Source organism: Nerophis ophidion, linkage group LG21 (genome assembly GCF_033978795.1).
Source record: "Nerophis ophidion isolate RoL-2023_Sa linkage group LG21, RoL_Noph_v1.0, whole genome shotgun sequence".
NCBI classification, from domain to species: domain Eukaryota; kingdom Metazoa; phylum Chordata; class Actinopteri; order Syngnathiformes; family Syngnathidae; genus Nerophis; species Nerophis ophidion.
Window position 1 is genome coordinate 41,313,805 of NC_084631.1, and position 26,337 is coordinate 41,340,141.

At 41.4% G+C, this 26,337-nt stretch overlaps 1 protein-coding gene across 7 annotated transcripts in view; it reads left to right on the top strand.

The window, feature by feature from the left end:
- The window catches only part of phf14 (PHD finger protein 14), a 149,039-nt gene that overhangs the window by 103,572 nt on the left and 19,130 nt on the right, over positions 1-26,337 (top strand). For 6 of the 7 annotated variants that reach the window (XR_009803561.1, XM_061882630.1, XM_061882626.1 and 3 more), the window contains exon 16: positions 2,307-2,428. Coding sequence is in view for 6 of the 7 variants with exons in the window: in XM_061882630.1 (XP_061738614.1) it covers positions 2,307-2,428 (122 nt within the window). In the remaining variant the exon portion in view is untranslated. Of the gene's footprint in view, positions 1-2,306; positions 2,429-13,595; positions 17,682-26,337 lie in introns of those variants that run through there. The other variant, XM_061882631.1, reaches the window with a different exon arrangement.

Consider the following 26,337-nt stretch of genomic DNA (forward strand, 5'->3'; position numbering starts at 1 on the left):
TAAAAACAAATAAAGTGCACTTTAGTGCATGATGTCACTAAGGTGACACATCAGAACAACACTAAATTAAAGTGCACTTTTTGTACAGAACGCCACTACAATAGTTAAAAACAAATAAAGTGCACTTTTGTGCATGATGTCACACAAGATATGTATAAAAAACTGTCAAATAAAAATCTGATGCATAATAGGAAATGTAATAGTGTATGTCCTTCGCTATGTGGTAGGTTCCTGCGGACGTTGTTTTCTTTTTGTTTTTGACCAATCTTTTCATACGGTGTTGATGTTGAAATGTTTGCTTGGACATTTTGTGGGTGTGGCACCGAACAGAGATGTTGACATGCGGAGTTTCAAGCACTCTTCATTCTCTAGCACAGGGGTATGGAACCTATGGCTCAGGAGCCAGATGTGGCTCTTTTGATGACTGCATCTGGCTCTCAGATAAATCTGAGCTGATATTGCTTAACACGTTAAGTAATAAATAATTCCACTTGTTAAAAATAACGTTCAAAATATAAAACATTCTCATGCTTTTTTATGTTCAAGAAGTTGCGTTAATGGTAAGAAGTAATTTATTTATTATTGGTTAGTGTGGGGCTTGTCCTCCTGGGGCTTCTTCAGACCCACAAGCACCGACGTGAGAGCCCGTTTCAGGGTTGCAATATTGTTTTATTTTTCAATAAGTCTCTCAGTTGCTTTCCAGCAATTGTATTTTTCTCTTTCGTTCTCGCTAGCGCTCTGGCTCCAGCCCCAACCCCGTCTCTCCTCCTGGCTGCTGCTTATAACAGAGCAACAGGTGATTAGATAACAAGGCCCAGGTGGGTTATCTACGCACCTGTCGCTGATTTCTAAGCCGGTCCTGGCACATCCTGCTTCGCTGCAGGCCCGCAGGCCACGTCCCTCTGCAATTGGCATCAGAATAACAATGTTATTCCAAAGAATAAGAGACTTATTATACTCTAGAAATGTTGGTCTTACTTAAAAATGCACGCGTTTAGTTGTGTTCAGTGTTAAAAAAATATTATATGGCTCTTACGGAAATACTTTTTAAAATATTTGGCTTTTCGGCTCTTTCAGCTAAAAAGGTTCCCGACCCCTGCTCTAGCAGGTGACTTTTCAAATGATGCTACAAATTAGCAGTCGGTGCTACTTTTTGTAGAAACGCTTTTGCCGCATAATTGTTCAACATCTTCCCACTCGAAGCCAAACCACTCGTAATAAGTGTTATAAATAATGTTCAAAATATAAAACAGTCTCATGCGTTTTTAATCCATCCATCCCTTCAAGAAGTTGCGTTAATGGTAAGAAGTTATTTAGTTATTATTGGTTAGTGTGGGGCTTGCCCTCCTGGGGGTTCTTCAGACCCACAAGCACCGACGTGAGAGCCCGTTTCAGGGTTGCAATATTGTTTTGTTTTTCAATAAGTCTCTCAGTTGTTTTCCAGCAATTGTATTTCCTGCCCCAACCCCATCTCTCCTCCTGGCTGCTGCTTATAACAGAGCGACAGGTGATTAGATAACAAGGCCCAGGTGGGCCGTCTATGCACCTGTCGCTGCAGGCCCGCGGGCCACGCCCCCCACCCAACAGTTAGCTTCAGAATAACAATGTTATTACAAAGAATAAGAGACCTATTATACTCTAGAAATGTTGGTCTTGCTTAAAAATGCACGCCTTTAGTTGTGTTCAGTGTTAAAAAAAATGTTATATGGCTCTTACGGGAATACATTTGAAAATATTTGGCTTTTTGGCTCTCTCAGCTAAAAAGGTTCCCGACCCCCTGCTCTAGCAGGTGACTTTTCAAATGATGCTACAAATTAGCAGTGCTGCTACTTTTTTTTTAGCAACGCTTTTGCAGCGTAATTGTTCAACATCTTCCCGCTCGAAGCCAAACCACCGCCAGACGATGCTATTTTTCTTGGGAATTCATTCTTTTTCCATTTGTTACCAGATTGGCACCTTCTTTCTCTCGTATTACCACTCGCACCACTCCGCTAGCATCACAGCTAATTGACCCGTGCTGCCACCTCTCTGCTCCGCGAGGGCATATGACACGACAGTATCTGACGAAGGTGGGCTTGTTTTTTGTCTCTGTGAGAATGAGACTGGAAAGAATGAGAAATGCCTGCAGCTTAAAGCAATTGCATGACGACGTATGCTTGAATATCACAATATAGTCTTTTTCTATATCGCACGGAGACAAAACCCCGCGATATATCGAGTATCTTCCATATATCGCCCAGCCCTTTATGAAGAGATTGCAATTGGAAGCATGCAGAACTAGAGGGTCATCAGCCATGTTTCCACAGGAAGCAGTGCCGAGGGAGCGCAGACAGCGCCATGCTGCAGCGCTGAAAAAGCCCAAAGCGGACGACAGCAGAACTGAGTGTACAACCTGTAAAGGTCCGGGTGACAATGACAATCTTGTGAGGTAAGTGTGTGTGTGCGTGCGCGTGTGTGTGTGTCACAGGCATATCGTCCCGATGATTAAAGTTCAATCTTCATTATGTTTTTCAAGAGAAATCTGTGGCTTCCTCAGCTCCTCTTATTGACCTGCCACATATTTGCACACTTCATTAAGCTTTAATGAATAGCACAATTTAGGCTGGGGATTCCAGGTGCAAGACATAATGAAGCGCATTGTACTTTGATATTGCAATTTTTGCCGCCCGGTGTTGGTGGAATTAACAAGCAGAGGGGAGACGTCAGCAGGCGTTTTGTCGTCAATAATGTCCAACAATAACATATAGTGACGTGAATAGATAACATGTAAATGTCATTGATTGTTGGAGCCGCTCGTTGTACAATAACAATCACTTTTTCACTTAAATATAGGGCTGGGCAACGATTAAAGATTTTAATCAAAGTTAATCGCACTATTTCTCTGATTAATCGCGATTAACTGCATTGTTTACGCAAAGCCCAATAATGAATTCAAAAGTAGTGTGTAGTGCACCTTTATTGGAATATTCTCCCACATGAACAAAAGCGCCAAAACATTTGTTGTGCAAACACAATTTAAATCAGTCCTTGTTAAACAGTAGCAGTTAAATAGCATATTTTATGAAAATCAACTCAAAAAATGTAAACACAAACATTTAAGCTTATTGCCACTGCCAGGGTATTTAAGTTATCCTGTTTGTTATGGAAAATAAATATAATCTACATACAAATCTCTGAGCCACAATCATAACATCTGAACAGGCAATTTCTGAGGTAACAGCAGAAACATTTTTTTTTATCAGGGATCTTATGTTTAAAAAAACCTATATTATAGGTAGTGAGCTGTTTTAGGGAATTTTGGATCAAATTATCCTTACTAGCAATATTAATAATGTTGTGTTTATTCTGCGTAGTGCACTTAAAATAATTATGACCATATCTAGGAATTGATATGATGGGAATTTTCCGATTGTTTGCTTGGTGCTTTGATAAACTGAAGGCATCATATACATGGTACTATATTCTGATGTTATGAGCCAGGGGGAAAAAAGAACTACCCTACCCAGCATGCAACAGGAGTGACGAGCATGCTAGGTTGTGTCGCCATGACGGCATCTTGTATGTTGTGATATGCACGCTCTGAAAGCAAACGTTAAGAACTCAGCCAACACTCCTGGTCTGCATTATTCATAAATAGACAGACAACACAAATACTCCGCTGCTTCACAGGCCGCTGGATGTAGCCGGCAAAGTATTCCCATGCTAGCTAGCCGGTCTAGCAAAGCACGTGTCATTCAGTCCAAAACGGCCCGATCTATCTACATCCAGAATTGTCTGGCGGTCGTAAGTGATCCCGGAGTGACCACGCTGTAAGCCAGCCATGAAATTTGCAGAATTGTCCGGTATTTTTGCCAAATGTTGCATCTTTACCAAGAGCCCCACGACGCCATCTTGTTAAGAGAAGGCGTTAACAAAATAAAAGCATGTAAACAACATACGCAAATGTGCGATAAAATAATTGTCGGCGCTAATAGATTGATGAGTTAACTCATAATTAACACATTAATTTGCCCACCTCTACTTAAATACAATGTTACTTGAAAGTAGCGTTGTCCCGATACCAATATTATGTCGATACTTTTTAATACTTTTCTTAGGGTACATGAATCATTCCTGTATTTCCTTGAATTGCCGCCGGGGCGTTAATTAATTTAAAAGTGAATTGTAGTGGCACTGGGACAGGTGGGTAAAGTGTCTTGCCCAAGGACACAACGGCAGTGACTAGGATGGCGGAAGCGGGAATCGAACCTGCTACCCTCAAGTTGCTGGCACGGTCATTCTACCAACCGAGCTATGCCGCCCCATGTGTGTGTGACAATCATTGGTACTTTAATTAAAGTTATAGGCCCAATATTTACTTGGTATCATACAAATACCACAAGTTGAAGCATTAAAATTTGCAGTTCTTAATAAAACCAATGCTTTATTACCCAGAAAAAGACCTAATATAAAGTCCACCTTTAATAGCAAACCTACATGTATTGTCCATTGTTCTGCAAGAGAAAAGAAGCTAACAAAACATGCTTTTTGTATCAGTTCCCATGGTTTATCCTGTTAAACAGTCTAGATGTGTAGTGAAGTGAATTATATTTATATAGCGCTTTTCTCCAGTGACTCAAAGCGCTTTACATTGTGAAACCCAGTATCTAAGTTACATTTTTAAAGCAGTGTGGGTGGCACTGGGAGCAGGTGGGTAAAGTGTCTTGCCCGAGGACACAACGGCAGTGACTAGGATGGCAGAAGCGGGGATCGAACCTGGAACCCTCAAGTTGCTGGCACGGCCACTCTACCAACCGAGCTATACTACTAATTGATTAACGTGGACCCTGACTTAAACAAGTCGAAAAACTTATTCGGGTGTTACCATTTAGTGGTCAATTGTATGGAATATGTACTGAACTGTGCAGTCTACTAATAAAAGTATCAATCAATCAATCAAAAACCGCCCCAAAACCTCTTCTCACTCCTGCGCTTACCAAAGGCATGCAGTAAAAGTAAGCATGCGCTAATTATTTTAAAACCTCTTCTCACTCCGGCACTTAGCAAAAGTAGGCCGTAAAAATTTGAGTGTGATGTAAGCTTGGACCTTAAATCCTACTGAGTAGCTCTTAATCTTCTTCCCTTTATGCGATTTCTTCCATCCATCCATCCATTTCCTACCGCTTATTCCCTTTGGGGGCTGCGGGGGGCGCCGGCGTTTATCTCAGCTACAATCGTGCGGAAGGCGGGGTACATCCTGGACAAGTCGCCCCCTCATCGCAGTATGCGATTTCAAATTACCGGTATTGAAATCAGCCTCCTCCATTTTGAAAATGATGACAGGGGAAGTGTCACGAGTTTGACCAGGCGGTAATTCAAGGCAGGCGCATACTATATACCCTGCGGCAATTCAAGGAAGTACGGTATGTTTATTATTGTCATTTAGTCCTTAAAACATGTTGAACATACTAGACAACTTGTCTTTTCGTAGTAAGTAAACAAACAAAGACTCCTAATTAGTATGCAGTAACATATTGTGTCATTTATACACCTATTTTTTTGTACACATTATGAGGGACAAACTGTAAAAATTGATTATTAATCTACTTGTTCATTTACTGTTAATATCGGCTTATTTTCTCTTTTAACAAGTTCTTTCTACACATCTGGTAAAATATAATAATCACTTATTCTTAGTTTATTATTAGTTTGGGTAATACTACCAATACCAAGTAGTTACAGGGTCATACATTGGTCATATTTAAAGTCATCCCGTGTTGAAGGATGTATTTCTTGGGTTTATAACCCAAAAAAAAATGACAATAGAGTTGTGGGAAAAAAATATATATAATAGTAGTATCGACTAAATACGCTCTTGTACTTGGTATCATTACAGGCAATGTCGGCTTGTCCCAACACCATTATTTTGGTACCGATACCAAAAATTTATTTTGATACTTTTCAATACTTTTCTAAATAAAGGAAACCACACAAATGTCATTATTGTGTTTATTCGAACAGAAAATGTTAGTGTACATGAAACATGTTTATTATTGTCATTTAGTCCTTAAATTAATGTTGAACATACTAGACAACTTGTTTTTTAGTAGTAAGTAAACAAACAAAGACTCCTAATTAGTATGCAGTAACATATTGTGTCATTTATACACCTATTTTTTTGTACACATTATGAGGGACAAACTGACAAAATTGATTATTAATCTACTTGTTCATTTACTGTTAATATCTGCTTATTTTCTCTTTTAACATGTTCTATCTACACCTCTGTTCAAATGTAATAATCACTTATTCTTCTCTTCTTTGATACTTGACATTAGTTTTGGGTGATACCACACATTTAGGTATCGATCCGATATCAAGTAGTTACAGGATCATATTCAAAGTCCTCACGTGTCCAGGGACGTATTTCCTGATTTTATAAACATAATATACATTTTTAAACAAAAAAAATGTCTGTAATCATAGTAGTATCGACTAGATACACTCTTGTACTTGGTATCATTACAGTCAATGTCAGCTTGTCACGAAACCATTATTTTGGTAACGGAACCTAAATGTATTTTGATACTTTTCATTACTTTTCTATATGAAAGAGACCTCAAAAAATGTCATCATTCTCTTGATTTGAACAAAAAAATCTTTGGGTACATGAAACTTTATCTACCAATTATTTTGTCCATATTAAGAGGGACAAACAGTAAAAATGGATCATTAATCCACTTGTTCATTTACTGTTAATATCAGCTTATTTTCTCTTTTAACATGTTCTATCTACACTTCTGTTCAAATGTAATAATCACTTATTCTTCTCCTCTTTGATACTGGACATTAGTTTGGGCGATACTACCAATACCAAGTAGTTACAGGGTCATACATTGGTCATATTTAAAGTCGTGTTGAAGGATGTATTTCTTGGGTTTATAACAAAATAAAAAATGACAAAAGAGTTGTGGCACAAAAAAATACCAATGTAATCATAGTAGTATCGACTAAATACGCTCTTGTACTTGGTATCATTACAGTCAATGTCGGTTTGTCCCAACACCATTATTTTGGTACCAATACCAAAAATTTATTTTGATACTTTTCAATACTTTTCTAAATAAAGGAAACCACACAAATGTCATTATTGTCTTTATTCGAACAGAAAATGTTAGTGTACATGAAACATATGTTTATTATTGTCATTTAGTCCTTAAATAAAATCTTGAACATACTAGACAACTTGTCTTTTAGTAGTAAGTAAACAAACAAAGACTCCTAATTAGTCTGCAGTAACATATTGTGTCATTTATACTCATAATGTGTACAAAATAATAGGTAGATAAAGTTAATGTACCCTAAGATTTTTTTGTTCAAATAAAGCAAATAATAAAACATTTTGCGGCCCCCTTTATTTACAAAAGTATTGGAAAAGTATCAAAATAAATTTTTAGTACTGGTACCAAAATAATGGTTTCGGGACAAGCCAACATTGACTGTAATGATACCAAGTACAAGAGCGTATCTGGTCGATACTACTATGATTACATCCAAAAAAAAATTAGCATTTTAACAGAAGTGTAGATAGAACATGTTAAAAGAGAAAATAAACAGATATTAACAGTAAATGAACAAGTAGATGAATAATCATTTTTTACAGTTTGTCCCTCATAATGTGTACAAAATAATAGGTGTGTAAATGACACAATATTTTACTGCATACGTCATCATTTTTGGCCTGTTCAGTCTTCATTTGAAGGGACGATGCACAGAAAGTCAAAGACAGATATGTTGTGTACCAGATTATAGCTCAATAGCTCATTTCCATCTGCAGTCCCTGGCTACCTACATTAATGGGATACAAAAATCATGCAATAAAATTATGACAGGGAAATATTACTATATAGCATGTAATCAAATTAAGAAAAGTCATAAAATGCCCTTTCATGGACACATACTTAATATACAATACAAGCACCCCCCCTTTATATCATAACTAGACAATACATGCTCTTGTTCACAACTGTCATCTTTCATAAAAACAAGCATGATTTTAACTCACACACCTCACAGTTTACAACAAAAATGCCGTCTTGGATAAATATAAAACACATTAAGTTGATGTGTCAATCATAGTGGCCACCTTAGTGACCGTGTGAGCAGCTTTGATTGCTCCAAAGCCACGTTTTAACTTTTCAACTTTGTTGTGAGGTGGTTTCATTCCTTTATGGCTTTATATGAAAAGACTGATTGTGCAAAAGATGTTTTACATCCGGGTACGCTACACTGCCCCCTGGTGGAGGTTCCTGTCTTTCTAGTTGTCACAGCAGATATAAACTGGACAAAGTGCATAAGTGGCGCTGGTGTAGTGTTATTTAGGATTGGATGGGCCATTCTTATTGATGCTAATCTTTGAATGTTAGCTAAATTTAACAATCTATATTGTTGTAGAACTAAATAGTGATGGTGGTGTTGTGGTTTTCGCTCCAGGATTTTGTGCAATTGTTTGTGCAAAGTTTCCAATGTCTTCAGTGTCATTTTGCTTGCCTACGACTAACAAAAACGAGACATCATCATTGCATTAAAATAAGTTTGAGCGGCCTGCAGTGTTAATGAATTCCTGATACATTTGAACATTTTTATGATACATTTGAACATTTTTATGTTGTGATATGACTGTTGCTGTTCTGTTGTATTGTCTTGTTGGAGTTATTATTTTAACTTTGTCAGGTCGCGCTTGAAAAAGAGATTTTAATTTCAGTGAGTCTTTACTTGGTTAAATAAAGGAAATTGAACATTTTAGTATTACTTCGCTCAAAATCCTGGAGCGAAAACCACAACACCACCATCACTGTTAAGTTTTCCAAAAAAATAGATTATTGAATTTAACTAACATTCAAAGATTAGCATCAATAAGAATGGCCCATCCAATCCTAAATAACACTACACCAGCGCCACTTAAGCACTTTGTCCAGTTAACATCTGCTGTGACAACTAGAAACACAGGGGCCTCCACCAGGGGGCAGTGTATCGTACCTGGATGTAAAACCTCTTTTGCACAATCAGCGTTTTCATATAAAGCCATAAAGGAATGGAACCACCTCACAACAAAGTGGAAAAATCTAACAGATGACCTTTCATTCACAATTGAAGTCAAAAAGTGGCTTTGGAGCAATCAGAGCTGCTCACACGGTCACTAAGGTGGCCACTATGATTGACACATCAACTTAAAGTGTGTTATATTTATCCATGACAGCATTTTTGTTGTAAACTGTGAGGTGTGTGAGTTAAAATCATGCTTGTTTTTACAAATGATGACAGATGTGAACAAGAGCCTGTTTTGTCTAGTTATGATGTAAAGGGTGGGTGCTTGTATTGTATATTAAGTATTTGTCCATGAAAGGGCATTTTATGACTTTTTTAAATTTGATTACATGCTATAGTATGATTTTGTCATAATTTTATTGCATGATTTGTGTATCCCTTTAATGTAGGTAGCCCGGGACTGCAGATGGAAATGAACTATTGAGCTATAATCTGGTACACAACATATCTGTCTTTGAGCTTAATGTTTATGTGCATTATACCTTCAATTAAAGACTAAACTAATTACTTTATTGACAAGAATCCGTATTTAGTCTGTGTATCCATTGAGAATGGTCCATGTTGTAATTGTGATGAAGCCAACATGTTCGCATCGCTAGCCAAAGTGTGTGAAGTGTTGCTGGTGGAAGATTACTTGTGTTTTGGAAGAGTGGAAATGTTTGCCTCGGAGATGTTGAGATGGGGAGTAACACTCTTCATTCTCTAGCGCAGGGGTGCCCACACTTTTTCTGCAGGCGAGCTACTTTTCAATTGACCAACTCGAGGGGATCTACCTCATTTATATATATCATTTATATTTATTTATTTACGAAAGAGACATTTTTGTAAACAAGTTAAATGTGTTTAATGATAATACAAGCATGTGTAACACATATAGATGTCTTTCTTTCACAAAGACAAGAATATAAGTTGGTGTATTACCTGATTCTGATGACTAGCATTGATTGGAATCAGACAGTAATGATGATAACGCCCACATTTTTGAATGGAGGAGAAAAAAAGTTGTCCTTTCTGTACAATACCACATGAAAGTGGTTGGTTTTTGGCATCTAATTCATCCAGCTTCCATACACTTTACAAGAAAAACATTCCGTAGCTTGCTTGATTGACATTCACGGCACCCGAGGGTCTTGTGAGATGACGCTGGCTGCTGCCAGTTCATTATTATGAAAAAATGACCGAGAGGAAGGCGAGAAACACTTTTTATTTCAACAGACTTTCGCGCCGTCCCTTCCGTCAAAACTCTAAAGGCCGACTGCACATTTCCTATCTTCACAATAAAAGCCCTGCTTCATGCAGCCTGCGCTAACAAAATAAGAGTCTCGGAAAGCTGGCGTGCACAAGTGATGTGCACGCCAGCTTTCTGAGGGATCGCTTGTGCACGCCAGTTTTCCGAGACTCTGTATTTAGTTAGCGCAGGCAGCATGAAGCAGGGCTTTTATTGTGAAGATAGGAAATGTGCAGTCGGCCTTTAGAGTTTTGACGGAAGGTACGGCGCAACAGTCTGTTGAAATAAAAAGTGTTTCTCGCCTTCCTCTCGGTCATATTTTCATAATAATGATCTTGCAGCAGCCAGCGTCATCTCACAAGACCCTCCGGTACCGTGAATGTCATTTAAGTGACGTCTTGGTGAAGATTGATGAGCACTAATTTTTAGGTCTATTTTTTTTAAAAGCCTGGCTCGAGATCGACTGACACACCCCCCGCGGTCGACTGGTAGCTCGCGATCGACGTAATGGGCACCCCTGATCTATCCAGCGGGTGACATTTCAAATGATGCTACATATTAGCAGTCATGCTACTTTTTGTAGCAACGCTTTTGCCCCACACTTGACATATTACGGTTGTCTGTTCGTCATCTTCCCGCTTGAAGCCAAACCACCGCCAGACGATGGACCCCCTGCTGTTTTTCTTAGGAATTAATTCTTCATTCATTCGTTACCAGATTGGCACCTTCTTTCTCTCGTATTACCACTCGCACGGCTCCGCTAGCGTCACAGCTAACATTACGCATGCTGCTACCTCTCTGCTGCGCGAGGGCGTATACGTATGTGACGTATGACGTGACAGCTCCCGCCATCAGTGTGTGACTTTAGATTGTCCGCCCTGAGATGGGTAGGTTGTGAGTTCAAACCCCGGCCAAGTCATACTAAAGACTATAAAAATGGGAGCCATTCCCTCCCTGCTTGGCACTCAGCATCAAGGCTTGGAATTGGGGATTGAATCACCAAAAATGCAAAAACCGCTGCTGCTCACTGCTCCCCTCACCTCCCAGTGGGTGAACAGGGGGATGGGTCAAATGCATAGGTTAATTTCGCCACAACTAGTGTGTGTGTGTGTGTGTGTGTGTGTGTGTGTGTGTGTGTGACTATCATTGCTACTTTAACTTGAACTTGAATGTGTGTGTGAATGTGGAAATAGTGTCAAAGCGCTTTGAGTACCTTGAAGGTAGAACCCATTTATCGTAGTAATACAAACCCCGTTTCCATATGAGTTGGGAAATTGTGTTAGATGTAAATAAAGAACGGAATACAATGATTTGCAAATCCTTTTCAACACATATTCAGTTGAATATGCTACAAAGACAACATATTTGATGTTCAAACTGATAAACTTTTTTTTTTTTTGCAAATAATAATTAACTTAGAATTTCATGGCTGCAACACGTGACAAAGTAATTGGGAAAGGGCATGTTCACCACTGTGTTACATCACCTTTTCTTTTAACAACACTCAATAAACGTTTGGGAACTGAGGAAACTAATTGTTCAAGCTTTGAAAGTGGAATTATTTCCCATTCTTGTTTTATGTAGAGCTTCAGTCCTTCAACAGTCCGGGGTCTCCGCTGTCGTATTTTACGCTTCATAATGCGCCACACATTTTGCATGGGAGACAGGTCTGGACTGCAAGCGGGCCTGGAAAGTACCCACACGCTTTTTTTACGACGCCACGCTGTTGTAACACGTGCTGAATGTGGCTTGGCATTGTCCTGCTGAAATAAGCAGGGGCGTCCATGAAAAAGACGGCGCTTAGATGGCAGCATATGTTGTTCCAAAAGCTGTATGTACCTTTCAGCATTAATGGTGCCTTCACAGATGTGTAAGTTACCCATGCCTTGGGCAATAATGCACCCCCATACCATCACACATGCTGGCTTTTCAACTTTGCGTCGATAACAGTCTGGATGGTTCGCTTCCCCTTTGGTCCGGATGACACGATGTCGGATATTTCCCCAAAAAATTTAAAATGTGGACTCATCAGACCACAGAACGCTTTTCCACTTTGCATCAGTCCATATTAGATGATCTTGGGCCCAAAGAAGCCGGCGGCATTTCTGGATGTTGTTGATAAATGGCTTTCGCTTTGAATAGTAGAGCTTTAACTTGCACTTACAGATGTAGCAACAAACTATTTTTAGTGACGGTGGTTTTCTGAAGTGTTCCTAAAACAATTTCAAATGTGGACTCGTCAGTCCACAGAACACTTTTCCACCTTGCATCAGTCCATCTTAGATGATCTCTGGCCCAAAGAAGCCGGCGGCTTTTCTGGATGTTGTTGATAAATGGCTTTCGCTTTGCATAGTAGAGCTTTAACTTGCACTTACAGATGTAGCAACAAACTATTTTTAGTGACGGTGGTTTTCTGAAGTGTTCCTAAAACAATTTAAAATGTGGACTCGTCAGTCCACAGAACACTTTTCCACCTTGCATCAGTCCATCTTAGATGATCTCTGGCCCAAAGAAGCCGGCGGCTTTTCTGGATGTTGTTGATAAATGGCTTTCGCTTTGCATAGTAGAGCTTTAACTTGCACTTACAGATGTAGCAACAAACTGTTTTTAGTGACAGTGGTTTTCTGAAGTGTTCCTGAGCCCATGTGGTGATATCCTTTAGAGATTGATGTGGGTTTTTGATACAGTGTCGTCTGAGGGACGGAAGGTCACGGTCATTCAATGTTGGTTTCTGTGAAGTGATTTCTCCAAATTCTCTGAACCTTTTGATGATATTATGGAGCGTAGATGTTGAAATCCTTAAATTTCTTGCAATTACAATTTGAGAAAGGTTGTTCTTAAACTGTTTGACTATTTGCTCACGCAGTTGTGGACAAAGGGGTGTACCTCGCCCCATCCTTTCTTGTGAAAGACTGAGCATTTTTTTGGGAAGCTGTTTTTATAGCCAATCACGGCACCCACATGTTCCCAATTAGCCTGCACACCTGTGGGATGTTCCAAATAAGTGTTTGATGAGCGATGCCTCAACTTTATCAGTATTTATTGCCACCTTTCCCAACTTCTTTGTCACGTGTTGCTGGCATCAAATTCTAAAGTTAATGATTACTTGCAAAATCAGTTTGAACATGAAATATGTTGTCTTTGTAACATATTCAACTGAATATGGGTTGAAAAGTCTTTCTTTTGGTGACAAGACCTCAGTATGAAGGCAGCGTGACCTCCCCGGTGCTCATTAGTACAGGTGTGCCGCCCTGACTCTTTCTATCTTTGCATTGCACAGGTTGTGAGAGCCACGGCAGCCACCTCAGCCGCCATAAACACTCGGGGACGGACCACCTTTGGCTTAGAGAGAGACAGACTTTCAGACATTTGACTGTTGAGACGGGGACCAACGGCCAAGACCTGATCCCAACCGGACCCGCTGAGGCGTTAGATCCACCCGCCTGCTGATGCCCTCCATCCTTGCTGGCAGGGATCAGCACTCACCTTGTCTTCTTGTCATGTTTACATCCGGACCGCGTCGCCACCTTCGATGCGGGTGTTGGTGGCGGCGTGTCGTTGTGATGGGAGGAAAGGTGTTTGATGTGAGGCGCTAACCACACCCTCTTTACCTGTGTGACCTCGGGACCCGGCTTGTATCTGCCCGACTTACAGTGGACTTCACCAAGAGTGTTAGCACCTGCAACATAACATGCCTTACAGTGTTTTACTGCAATATCTTATTGACATATTCCTCCATCATAACTACATGCTAATACAAACTTTGGTCAGGACTCTCAGAGTGGTGTACAGACAGTATGGCCAGTTGTTAGCATCGAACCAGGATCCTGGAATAGATTCTGGCATGCAATACTACAGTAGAAAGGGTACTTTAGTGTTATACCACAGTAGAATAGATACCGGCGTGTAATATTACAGTAGAAAGGGAAATGGCATGTAATACTACAGTAGAATGGGTACTTTAGTGTAGTACTACAGTAGAATGGGTACTTTAGTGTTGTATTACAGTAGAATAGATACTGGTGTGTAATACTACAGTAGAATGGATACTGGAGTGTAATACTACAGTAGAATGGGTACTTTAGTGTTGTACTACAGTACAATGGGTACTTTAGTCTTGTACTACAGTAGAATGGGTACTTTAGTGTTGTACTACAGTAGAATGGGTACTTTAGTGTTGTACTACAGTAGAATGGGTACTTTAGTGTTGTACTACAATAGAATGGGTACTTTAGTGTTGTATTACAGTACAATAGATACTGGTGTGTAATACTACAGTAGAATGGGTACTTTAGTGTTATACTACAGTAGAATAAATACTGCCGTGTAATACTACAGTACAATGGGTACTGGAGTGTAAGCTGTAGAATAGGTACTGGCGTGTAATACTACAATACAATGGGTATTGGCATGTAATACTACAGTAGAATTTGTATTTTAGTGTTATATTACAATAGAATAGATACTGGCGTGTAATACTACAGTAGAATGGGTACTGTAGTGTAACACTACAGTAGAATGGGTACTGGCATGTAATACTACAGTAGAACTGGTATTTTAGTGTTATATTACAGTAGAATAGATACTGGCGTGTAATACTACAGTAGAATGGGTACTTTAGTGTAATACTACAGTAGAATAGATGCTGGAGTGTAATACTACAGTACAATGGGTACTGGAGTGTAAACAGTAGAATAGATACTGGCGTGTAATACTACAATACAATGGGTATTGGCATGTAATACTACAGTAGAATGGGTACTTTTGTGTTATACTACAGTAGAATAGATACTGGCATGTAATACTACAATACAATGGGTATTGGCATGTAATACCACAGTAGAATTGGTATTTTAGTGTTATACTACAGTAGAATAGATACTGGCGTATGATACTACAATACAATGGGTATTGGCATGTTATACTACAGTAGAATGGGTACTTTAGTGTTATACTACAGTAGAATAGATACTGGCATGTAATACTACAGTAGAAAGGGAAATGGCATGTAATACTACAGTAGAATGGGTACTTTAGTGTTGTACTACAGTAGAATAGATACTGGAGTGTAATACTACAGTACAAAGGGTACTGGAGTATAAACAGTAGAATAGATACTGGCATGTAATACTACAGTAGAATGGGTACTTTAGTGTTGTACTACAGTAGAATAGATACTGGAGTGTAATACTACAGTACAATGGGTACTGGAGTATAAACAGTAGAATAGATACTGGAGTGTAATACTACAGTACAATGGGTACTGGAGTATAAACAGTAGAATAGATACTGGCGTGTAATACTACAGTAGAATGGGTACTTTAGTGTTATACTACAGTAAAATAGATACTGGCATGTAATACTACAGTACAATGGGGACTTTAGTGTTATACTACAGTAGAATAGATACTAGTGTGTAATACTGCAGTAAAAGGGTACTCGAGTGTAATACTACAGTACAATAGATACTAGTGTGTAATACTACAGTACAGTGGGTGCTGGATTGTTATAATATAGTAGAATAGTTACTAGCATGTAGTACTACAGTAGAAGTAGTACTGGAGTGTAATACTACAGTAGAATACATTTTAGTGTGTAATACTACAGTAGAATAGATACTAGTGTGTAATACTACAGTATAAGTAGTACTGGAGTGTAATACTACAGTAGAAGTAGTACTGGAGTGTAATACTACAGTAGAAGTAGTACTGGATTGTAATACTACAGTAGAAGTAGTACTGGAGTGTAATACTACAGTAGAAGTAGTACTGGAGTGTAATACTACAGTAGAAGTAGTACTGGAGTGTAATACTACAGTAGAAGTAGTACTGGAGTGTAATACTACAGTAGAAGTAGTACTGGAGTGTAATACTACAGTAGAAGTAGTACTGGAGTGTAATACTACAGTACAATAGATACTAGAGTGTAATACTACAGTAGAAGTAGTACTGGAGTGTAATACTACAGTAGAATAGATACTGGAGTGTAATACTACAGTAGAATAGATACTGGAGTGTAATACTACAGTAGAAGTAGTACTGGAGTGCAATACTACAGTAGAATAGATACTAGAGTGTAATACTACAGTAGAAGTAGTACTGGAGTGTAATACTACAGTAGAAGTAGTACTGGAGTGTAATACTACAGTAGAAGTAGTACTGGAGTGTAATACTACAGTAGAAGTTGTACTGGAGTGCAATACTACAGTAGAAGTAGTACTGGAGTGCAATACTACAGTAGAAGTAGTACTGGAGTGTAATACTACAGCAACCCAACATGATTTGTTATGAAGTATTTCCTTGCAGTACTTTGTGAGTACTTGATTCTGCCAACAGAAGTGTGTCAATCACAAAGTTTAAAAATGAAACAGGATTGTGTTCATTGATACAAAAATATTTGATGCCATATTATTTCAACTTTAATGTTGTAATTATTGTTATTTATTCTTCTTAAGTCCCTGTGGAAGATGAGTGATGTTGTATTATATTTATATCTCTACTGTATACTTCATGCAGGGTAGTATTCATTGCACTTTTACTGGCGTAAAAATATTCCCTTTTTTTTTTTTTTCACACGTTGACCTTTTGTCCCTCCTGTGGTCGTCTGTGAAAACTGCTGAGTCGTGTCAAATGTCAGCATGTGACCCAGCAGTGGGATCTTGGGTCTTTCCTTTTGTGTTTGCCAACAGCAGCCATTTTCTGTTTTTGTTTTTATCATGTCCACTTGCACCACCGTCTCATATTTGTATTCTTGTGGGCCAAACTGTGGTACTGCGTACTTGAAGGTACTACTTTGTGTAGAGTGGTACTGCGTACTTGAAGGTAGTACTTTGCCTGCGTTGTGTGTACTTTGGTGTGTGTTAGTGTTCCAGCTGTGTAAAAATGAAGTTGTGCATGCTATTGCTGCCGTGCTAATTGAGGGCTGTGGTGTTGTGGGGTTGCCCCGGGAGACGGCATGTACCAGTGATTGGTGTTAATCACTGGACAAAAAAAAAAACACAAAGCAATTTTTCGCCAATGTAAATATAAAGACCGAACACGCGTTGTAATCATTAGACATGAAATGATGAGTGAACGTTGAGGTGAACACGTGAAGGAGAAGCCCACACTTCTGCTTTACGAGCAGTAAAACACTTCTTTTCAAAGGACTGACACTTGTAACTTTTTTCTGGCCCCGCGGTGGATTATTTCGCAGGTGGACTCCAAAAAAATACTGATACCGGATCGCCAACATTCTCTGTGTTAGTTTTTGTGTGTGGTTCGATTTAATAACTCGAGCGATATGCTAATTAAGATTATTTTACTACGTTGTTTTCCTTTTGTGAATGTCTTGACTAAAATCGAATAAATGTGTGCTGGTTGGAGGACGTTTGGATGTCAACTATCTGTCCAACTTTGCAGTAGTCAACACTGCAGGACGGCGTGTATCGCACATGATATCACACACAGGTAAACACGCTGCAGGATTACTTGTATCATAAATAATCACGCTGCAGGACTGCTTGTATCGCACATGATATACCACACAAACAGATTGCACAACTGCTTGTATCGCACATAATATCACACACAAGTAAACATGTTGCAGGACTCCATCGCATATGATATCACACACAAGTAAACACGCTGCAGGACTGCTTGTATCGCACATGATATCACACACAAGTAAACAGATTGCACGACTGCTTGTATCGCACATGATCTCACACACAAGTAAACACGCTGCAGGACGGCTTGTATCGCACACAAGTCAACACGCTGCAGGACTGCTTGTATCGTACATGATATCACACACAAGTAAACACGCTACAGGACGGCTTGTATCGTACATGATATCACACACAAGTAAACACGCTGCAGGACTGCTTGTATTGCACATGATATCACACAAGTAAACACGATGCAAGACTGCTTGTATCGCACATGATATCACACACAAGTAAACACGCTGCAGGACTACTTGTACCGCATATGATATCACACACAAGTAAAACGCTGCTGGATGGCTTGTATCGCAAAAAAGTCAACACGCTGCAGGACTGCTTGTATCGCATATGATATCACACACAAGTAAACACGCTGCAGGACTGCTTGTATCGCACATGATATCACACACAAGTAAACATGCTGCAGGACTGCTTGTATCGCACATGATATCACACACAAGTAAACAGATTGCAGGACAGCTTGTATCGCACACAAGTCAACACGCTGCAGGACTGCTTGTATCGTACACGATATCACACACAAGTAAACACACTGCAGGACTGCTTGTATCGCACATGATATCACACACAAGTAAACACGATGCAAGACTACTTGTATCGCACATGATATCACACACAAGTAAACACGCTGCAGGACTACTTGTATCGCACATGATATCACACACAAGTAAACACGCTGCAGGACTGCTTGTATCGCACATGATATCACACACAAGTAAACAGATTGCAGGACGGCTTGTATCGCACACAAGTCAATACGCTGCAGGACTGCTTGTATCGTACATGATATCACACACAAGTAAACACGCTGCAGGACTGCTTGTATTGCACATGATATCACACAAGTAAACACGATGCAAGACTGCTTGTATCGCACATGATATCACACACAAGTAAACACGCTGCAGGACTACTTGTACCGCATATGATATCACACACAAGTAAAACGCTGCTGGATGGCTTGTATCGCAAAAAAGTCAACACGCTGCAGGACTGCTTGTATCATAAATAATCCCGCTGCAGGACTGCTTGTATCGCATATGATATCACACACAAGTAAACACGCTGCAGGACTGCTTGTATCGCACATGATATCACACAAAAGTAAACACGCTGCAGGACTGCTTGTATCGCACATGATATCACACACAAGTAAACAGATTGCAGGACGGCTTGTATCGCACACAAGTCAACACGCTGCAGGACTGCTTGTATCGTACATGATATCACACACAAGTAAACACGCTGCAGGACTGCTTGTATTGCACATGATATCACACAAGTAAACACGATGCAAGACTGCTTGTATCGCACATGATATCACACACAAGTAAACACGCTGCAGGACTACTTGTACCGCATATGATATCACACACAAGTAAAACGCTGCTGGATGGCTTGTATCGCAAAAAAGTCAACACGCTGCAGGACTGCTTGTATCATAAATAATCCCGCTGCAGGACTGCTTGTATCGCACATGATATCACACACAAGTAAACACGCTGCAGGACTGCTTGTATCACACATGATATCACACACAAGTAAACATGCTGCAGGACTGCTTGTATGGCACATGATATCACACACAAGTAAACATGCTGCAGGACTGCTTGTATGGCACATGATATCACACACAAGTAAACACACTGCAGGACTGCTTGAATCGCACATGATATCACACACAAGTTAACACACTGCAGGACTACTTGTATTGCACATGATATCACACACAAGTAAACACGCTGCAGGACTGCTTGTATCGCACATGATGTCACAAGTAAACTGCAGGACGGAGTGTATCTAATATGATATCACACAAGTAAACGTGCTGCAGGAACGCTCGTATCACACATGATATCACACACAAGTAAACACGCTGCAGGACGGCTTGTATCGCACATGATATCACACACAAATAATCACAGTGCACGACTGCTTGAATCGCACATGAAATCACAAGTAAACACTGCAGGACGGAGTGTATCTAATATGATATCACACAAGTAAACGTGCTGCAGGAATGCTTGTATCACACACAAGTAAACACGCTGCAGCACGGCTTGTATCGTACATGATATCACACACAAGTAAACACGCTTCAGGACGGCTTGTATCGCACATGATATCACACACAAGTAAACACGCTTCAGGACGGCTTGTATCACACATGATATCACACACAAGTAAACACGCTTCAGGACGGCTTGTATCGCACATGATATCACACACAAGTAAACACGCTTCAGGACGGCTTGTATCGCACATGATATCACACACAAGTAAACACGCTTCAGGACGGCTTGTATCGCACATGATATCACACACAAGTAAACACGCTGCAGGACTGCATGTATCACACATGATATCACACACAAGTAAACATGCTGCAGGACGGCTTGTATCGCACATGATATCACACACAAACACGCTGCGGGGCGGCTTGTATCGCACATGATATCACACACAAGTAAACACGCTGCAGGACTGCATGTATCACACATGATATCACACACATGTAAACACGCTGCAGGACGGCTTGTATCGCACATGATATCACACACAAGTCAACATGATGCTGGACTGCTTGCATCGCACATGATATCACACACAAGTAAACACGCTTCAGGACGGCTTGTATCGCACATGATATCACACACAAGTAAACACGCTGCAGGACTGCATGTATCACACATGATATCACACACAAGTAAACATGCTGCAGGACGGCTTGTATCGCACATGATATCACACACAAACACGCTGCGGGGCGGCTTGTATCGCACATGATATCACACACAAGTAAACACGCTGCAGGACTGCATGTATCACACATGATATCACACACATGTAAACACGCTGCAGGACGGCTTGTATCGCACATGATATCACACACAAGTCAACATGATGCTGGACTGCTTGCATCGCACATGATATCACACACAAGTAAACACGCTTCAGGACGGCTTGTATCGCACATGATATCACACACAAGTAAACACGCATCAGGACGGCTTGTATCGCACATGATATCACACACAAACACGCTGCCATGCAAAGAGTCCTCCAGTGGAAAAAAAGCACCTGACAGACAGCGAAGTGAGAAAAGAGAAAAGGTGGCAGGAAGTTGAACAAAGTCTTTGTCTAGAATCTTCTCCGTCCTGCAGGTGTTTCCATCACTCACTTCCATGCAAAGACGCTCATAAAGACTTTTTGTCTTTCTGTCCAGCATGACTTGTAAAGTCCTTTCTTTGTCCAACAATGGCTGCCAGTGATTGAGGGTTAGATGAAGTCTCGGTCCACTGAGAAGACTCACGCACTTTGTCATGGACGCCAAGCCGTGCTTTGTCTGCTATTGATGCAGCGTGTGGACTCTGGAAAAACACCTGCTTCTTCGCTGCTGTCACTGCATCTCTGAGGCTCTTACGGGACCACATGAGATCTCAGCTCTATGATCCACTATAATAATGACATGACTCACGCATGTAAGACTACACATGGTCTTACACCAGACACCCCTTTGGGAATTGTCGCACACCATTATATATATATATGTATATATTTATATAGAGAGAGAGAGAGCCATATTGCCCACTTGTGGTTCTGTGCCGTCACAACTCCCTCCTGAAAAAGTAACTGCCAAGTATCTAAAACAGGGGTGTCAAATGTACGGCCAGGTTTTATCCGGCCCGCCAGGTTTTATCCGGCCAGCGGGATGTCCATCCATCCATCCATCCATCATCTTCCGCTTATCCGAGGTCGGGTCGCGGGGGCAGCAGCCTAAGCAGGGAAGCCCAGACTTCCCTATCTCCAGCCACTTCGTCTAGCTCTTCCCGGGGGATCCCGAGGCGTTCCCAGGCCAGCCGGGAGACATAGTCTTTCCAACGTGTCCTGGGTCTTCCCCGTGGCCTCCTACCAGCTGGACGTGCCCTAAACACATCCCTAGGGAGGCGTTCGGGTGGCATCCTGACCAGATGCCCGAACCACCTCATCTGGCTCCTCTCGATGTGGAGGAGCAGCGGCTTTACGTTGAGCTCCTCCCGGATGGCAGAGCTTCTCACCCTATCTCTAAGGGAGAGCCCCGCCACCCGGCGGAGGAAACTCATTTGGGCCGCTTGTACCCGTGATCTTATCCTTTCGGTCATGACCCAAAGCTCATGACCATAGGTGAGGATGGGAACGTAGATCGACCGGTAAATTGAGAGCTTTGCCTTCCGGCTCAGCTCCTTCTTCACCACAACGGATCGATACAACGTCCGCATTACTGAAGACGCCGCACCGATCCGCCTGTCGATCTCACGATCCACTCTTCCCCCACTCATGAACAAGACTCCTAGGTACTTGAACTCCTCCACTTGGGGCAGGGTCTCCTCCCCAACCCGGAGATGGCACTCCACCCTTTTCCGGGCGAGAACCATGGACTCGGACTTGGAGGTGCTGATTCTCATTCCAGTCGCTTCACACTCGGCTGCGAACCGATCCAGTGAGAGCTGAAGATCCCGGCCAGATGAAGCCATCAGGACTACATCATCTGCAAAAAGCAGAGACCTAATCCCGTGGCCACCAAACCGGAACCCCTCAACGCCTTGACTGCGCCTAGAAATTCTGTCCATAAAAGTTATGAACAGAATCGGTGACAAAGGACAGCCTTGGCGGAGTCCAACCTTCACTGGAAACGTGTCCGACTTACTGCCAGCAATGCGGACCAAGCTCTGACACTGATCGTACAGGGAGCGGACCGCCACAATAAGACAGTCCGATACCCCATACTCTCTGAGCACTCCCCACAGGACTTCCCGAGGGACACGGTCGAATGCCTTCTCCAGGTCCACAAAGCACATGTAGACTGGTTGGGCAAACTCCCATGCACCCTCAAGAACCCTGCCGAGAGTATAGAGCTGGTCCACAGTTCCACGACCAGGACGAAAACCACACTGTTCCTCCTGAATCCGAGGTTCGACTATCCGGCGAAGCCTCCTCTCCAGTACACCTGAATAAACCTTACCGGGAAGGCTGAGGAGTGTGATCCCACGATAGTTGGAACACACCCTCCGGTCCCCCTTCTTAAAGAGAGGGACCACCACCCCGGTCTGCCAATCCAGAGGTACCGCCCCCGATGTCCACGCGATGCTGCAGAGTCTTGTCAACCAAGACAGCCCCACAGCATCCAGAGCCTTAAGGAACTCCGGGCGGATCTCATCCACCCCCGGGGCCTTGCCGCCGAGGAGCTTTTTAACTACCTCAGCGACCTCAGCCCCAGAAATAGGAGAGTCCACTACAGATTCCCCAGGCACCGCTTCCTCAAAGAAAGACGTGTTGGTGGGATTGAGGAGGTCTTCGAAGTATTCCCTCCACCGATCCACAACATCCGCAGTCGAAGTCAGCAGAACACCATCCGCACCATACACGGTGTTGATAGTGCACTGCTTCCCCTTCCTGAGGCGCCGTATGGTGGTCCAGAATCGCTTCGAAGCCGTCCGGAAGTCGTTTTCCATGGCTTCCCCGAACTCTTCCCATGTCCGAGTTTTTGCCTCCGCGACCGCTAAAGCTGCACACCGCTTGGCCCGTCGGTACCCATCCACTGCCTCCGGAGTCCTATGAGCCAAAAGAACCCGATAGGACTCCTTCTTCAGCTTGACGGCATCCCTCACTGCTGGTGTCCACCAACGGGTTCTGGGATTACCGCCACGACAGGCACCAACAACCTTGCGGCCACAGCTCCAATCAGCCGCCTCGACAATAGAGGTTCGGAACATGGTCCACTCGGACTCAATGTCCCGCACCTCCCTCGTGACATGTTCAAAGTTCTCCCGGAGGTGTGAATTGAAACTCTCTCTGACAGGAGACTCTGCCAGACGTTCCCAGCAGACCCTCACAATGCGCTTGGGCCTGCCAGGTCTGTCCGGCATCCTCCCCCACCATCGCAGCCAACTCACCACCAGGTGGTGATCGATAGAAAGCTCCGCCCCTCTCTTCACCCGAGTGTCCAAAACATAAGTATTGTTTTGGCGGGATGTCCCAATAGCAATTATTTGGATCTTTTTAGATGATGCTACATATGTAAAAAAAATAAAAATAAACCACATGTTAGTGCACCAGTCTATGATCCACTATAAGACTACACATAGTCTTACGCCAGACACCCCTTTGGGATTTGTCACACTCCATTCCTTTGTTGTTTAAGTAAATATATTGTTCATTATTTATTATATTATCCAATCCACTGTGTTTGTATAACACATTTAAACAACAAAAATGTTTCCAAAGTGCTGCACAATATTAAGAACAATATTCAAATAGTATCCTTAGCTCCACCAATGACTGAATAAAAAATAAAACCAATATAAAAATAAATATGATTAAAAATTATTTTAAAACCAATTAAAACAATAAACAGAAATCAAAATTAGAAGAAAAAAACCCACAGAGGACTACACAACTCACAAAGAATAAAAGTGGGTCTCAAGACGAGACTTAAAAGAGTCCACTGTGGGAGCAGTTCGGATATGGAGAGGCAGAGTGTTCCAGAGCTTAGGGCCCGACCACAGAGGAGGCCCCTGTCTCCCCTGGTTTTAAGTCTGGTCTCGGGCACCACAAACTGGAGCTGGCTCTCGGACCTCAGAGCGCGCACAGGAGTGTAAATTTGGATGAGGTCCGAGATATAATGAGGTGCCAGTCCATGTAAAGCTTTAAAAACAAACAACGTTTTAAAATCAATTCTAAAATGAACAAGGGAGCAAGTGCAAATTCTCAAGAATCGGGGTTGTATGCTCGTGTTTCCTGTTAAAAGTCGTGCTGCCGCGAATTTATTATATTATATTTTACATATATATATATATATATTTATATAAAGCCATATTGCCCCCTTGTGGTTTTGTGCCGTCACAACTCCCTCCTGCAAACGTAACAGCCAAGTATCTAAAACAGGGGTTTCAAACGTACGGCCAGGTTTTATCCGGCCCGTGGGATGTCACAATAACAATTATTTGTATTTTTGTAGATGATGCTACATATGTAAAAAAAAAATAAAAATAAACCACATGTTAGTGCACCAGTCGAGGATTGAATAACATCCTGTAATTTGATTTTGATAGCATTTTTTTATCTTGATGGATTGAAAATGACCACAAATGAGTTGACTGATTTCATCTTATTTTAAAAAAAAAGCCTCAAAACATTGAAAGTTTTGCGGACGACTTTTTGGAAACGATGCAAATTCAGGCCGTTTCAGCCGCGGGAATCAGAAAAGTGAAAAAAAAAAAGTCAGAAAGTCGAGGATTAGGTGGAAGGTATGAAAATAGCAGATTGTAATAAAAGACACTGGGGGAGGATAAACGTCACGCAGCCGTTGTCATGGCAACAAGATGTAATATGAAGGAGAACAGTTTGCAGCCTTTAAACCGCTAATTGCAGATGAGATGTGTCTTGTAGCCCCGCCCCTCCTCAGAAGTAAAGAAAGGTAACGACTACTACGACCTTTTTAACGACGGCTGTAACGGATCTGGAATATTTAATAAAGCGGTCGTCTTGTTTTATCCGCGCCTCCTGCTGCGGAACCTTCAGAACCTCCAGCTGGGTTGCTGGTCCGAGACCTGGCCCAGAGACCAGATGAAAGCGGACGCCAGTCATCAGTTAAGAGCAACACATGTCGCTGACAAAGGCAGCCAATCACGTCGCAGCACCTTCACTAATAAGATTACATCAATCAATAACCCCGCTTATGACTGATTGGATTGTGCGGGCGTGCGTGTGTGTGTGTGTGTGTGTGTGTGTGTGTGTGTGTGTGTGTGTGTGTGTTTTCCCAATGATTAAAGCAGCTTCAATTGCCTTGATAGCATCAAGGACCTTGCTGTGTTTGCAGCAGATAGAGGTTAGCGCTGCTCGCTAGCTGGCTAACATCAATATTTATTCCAAAAAAAAGCACATTTTCTCCACTCTGACATTACAAAAAAATATTTAAATTTTAGTTAAAAAAAGTCCACCAAAAACACTTTAAATATTTGGACAAATCAATCTTTTATTTATTTACATATTTTAAGGTGTAATAAATTTAACAATGTTTAAAATTCATTTGATATTTATGCAACCTCGAACGGGACAAGCGGTAGAAAATGGATGGATGGATGGATGTATTACTCCATATATTGACCCCACTAGAATATAAGTTGCAGGTATATATGTTGTGAAATGAGGTACCTACACATAAATATTTTGTACATTTTTAATTACATACTTTGATTGGCTGCATCAAGGCAGTAAAACGGCTGCTCAAACAAAATGGAAGTCATCGTAGCTGCAG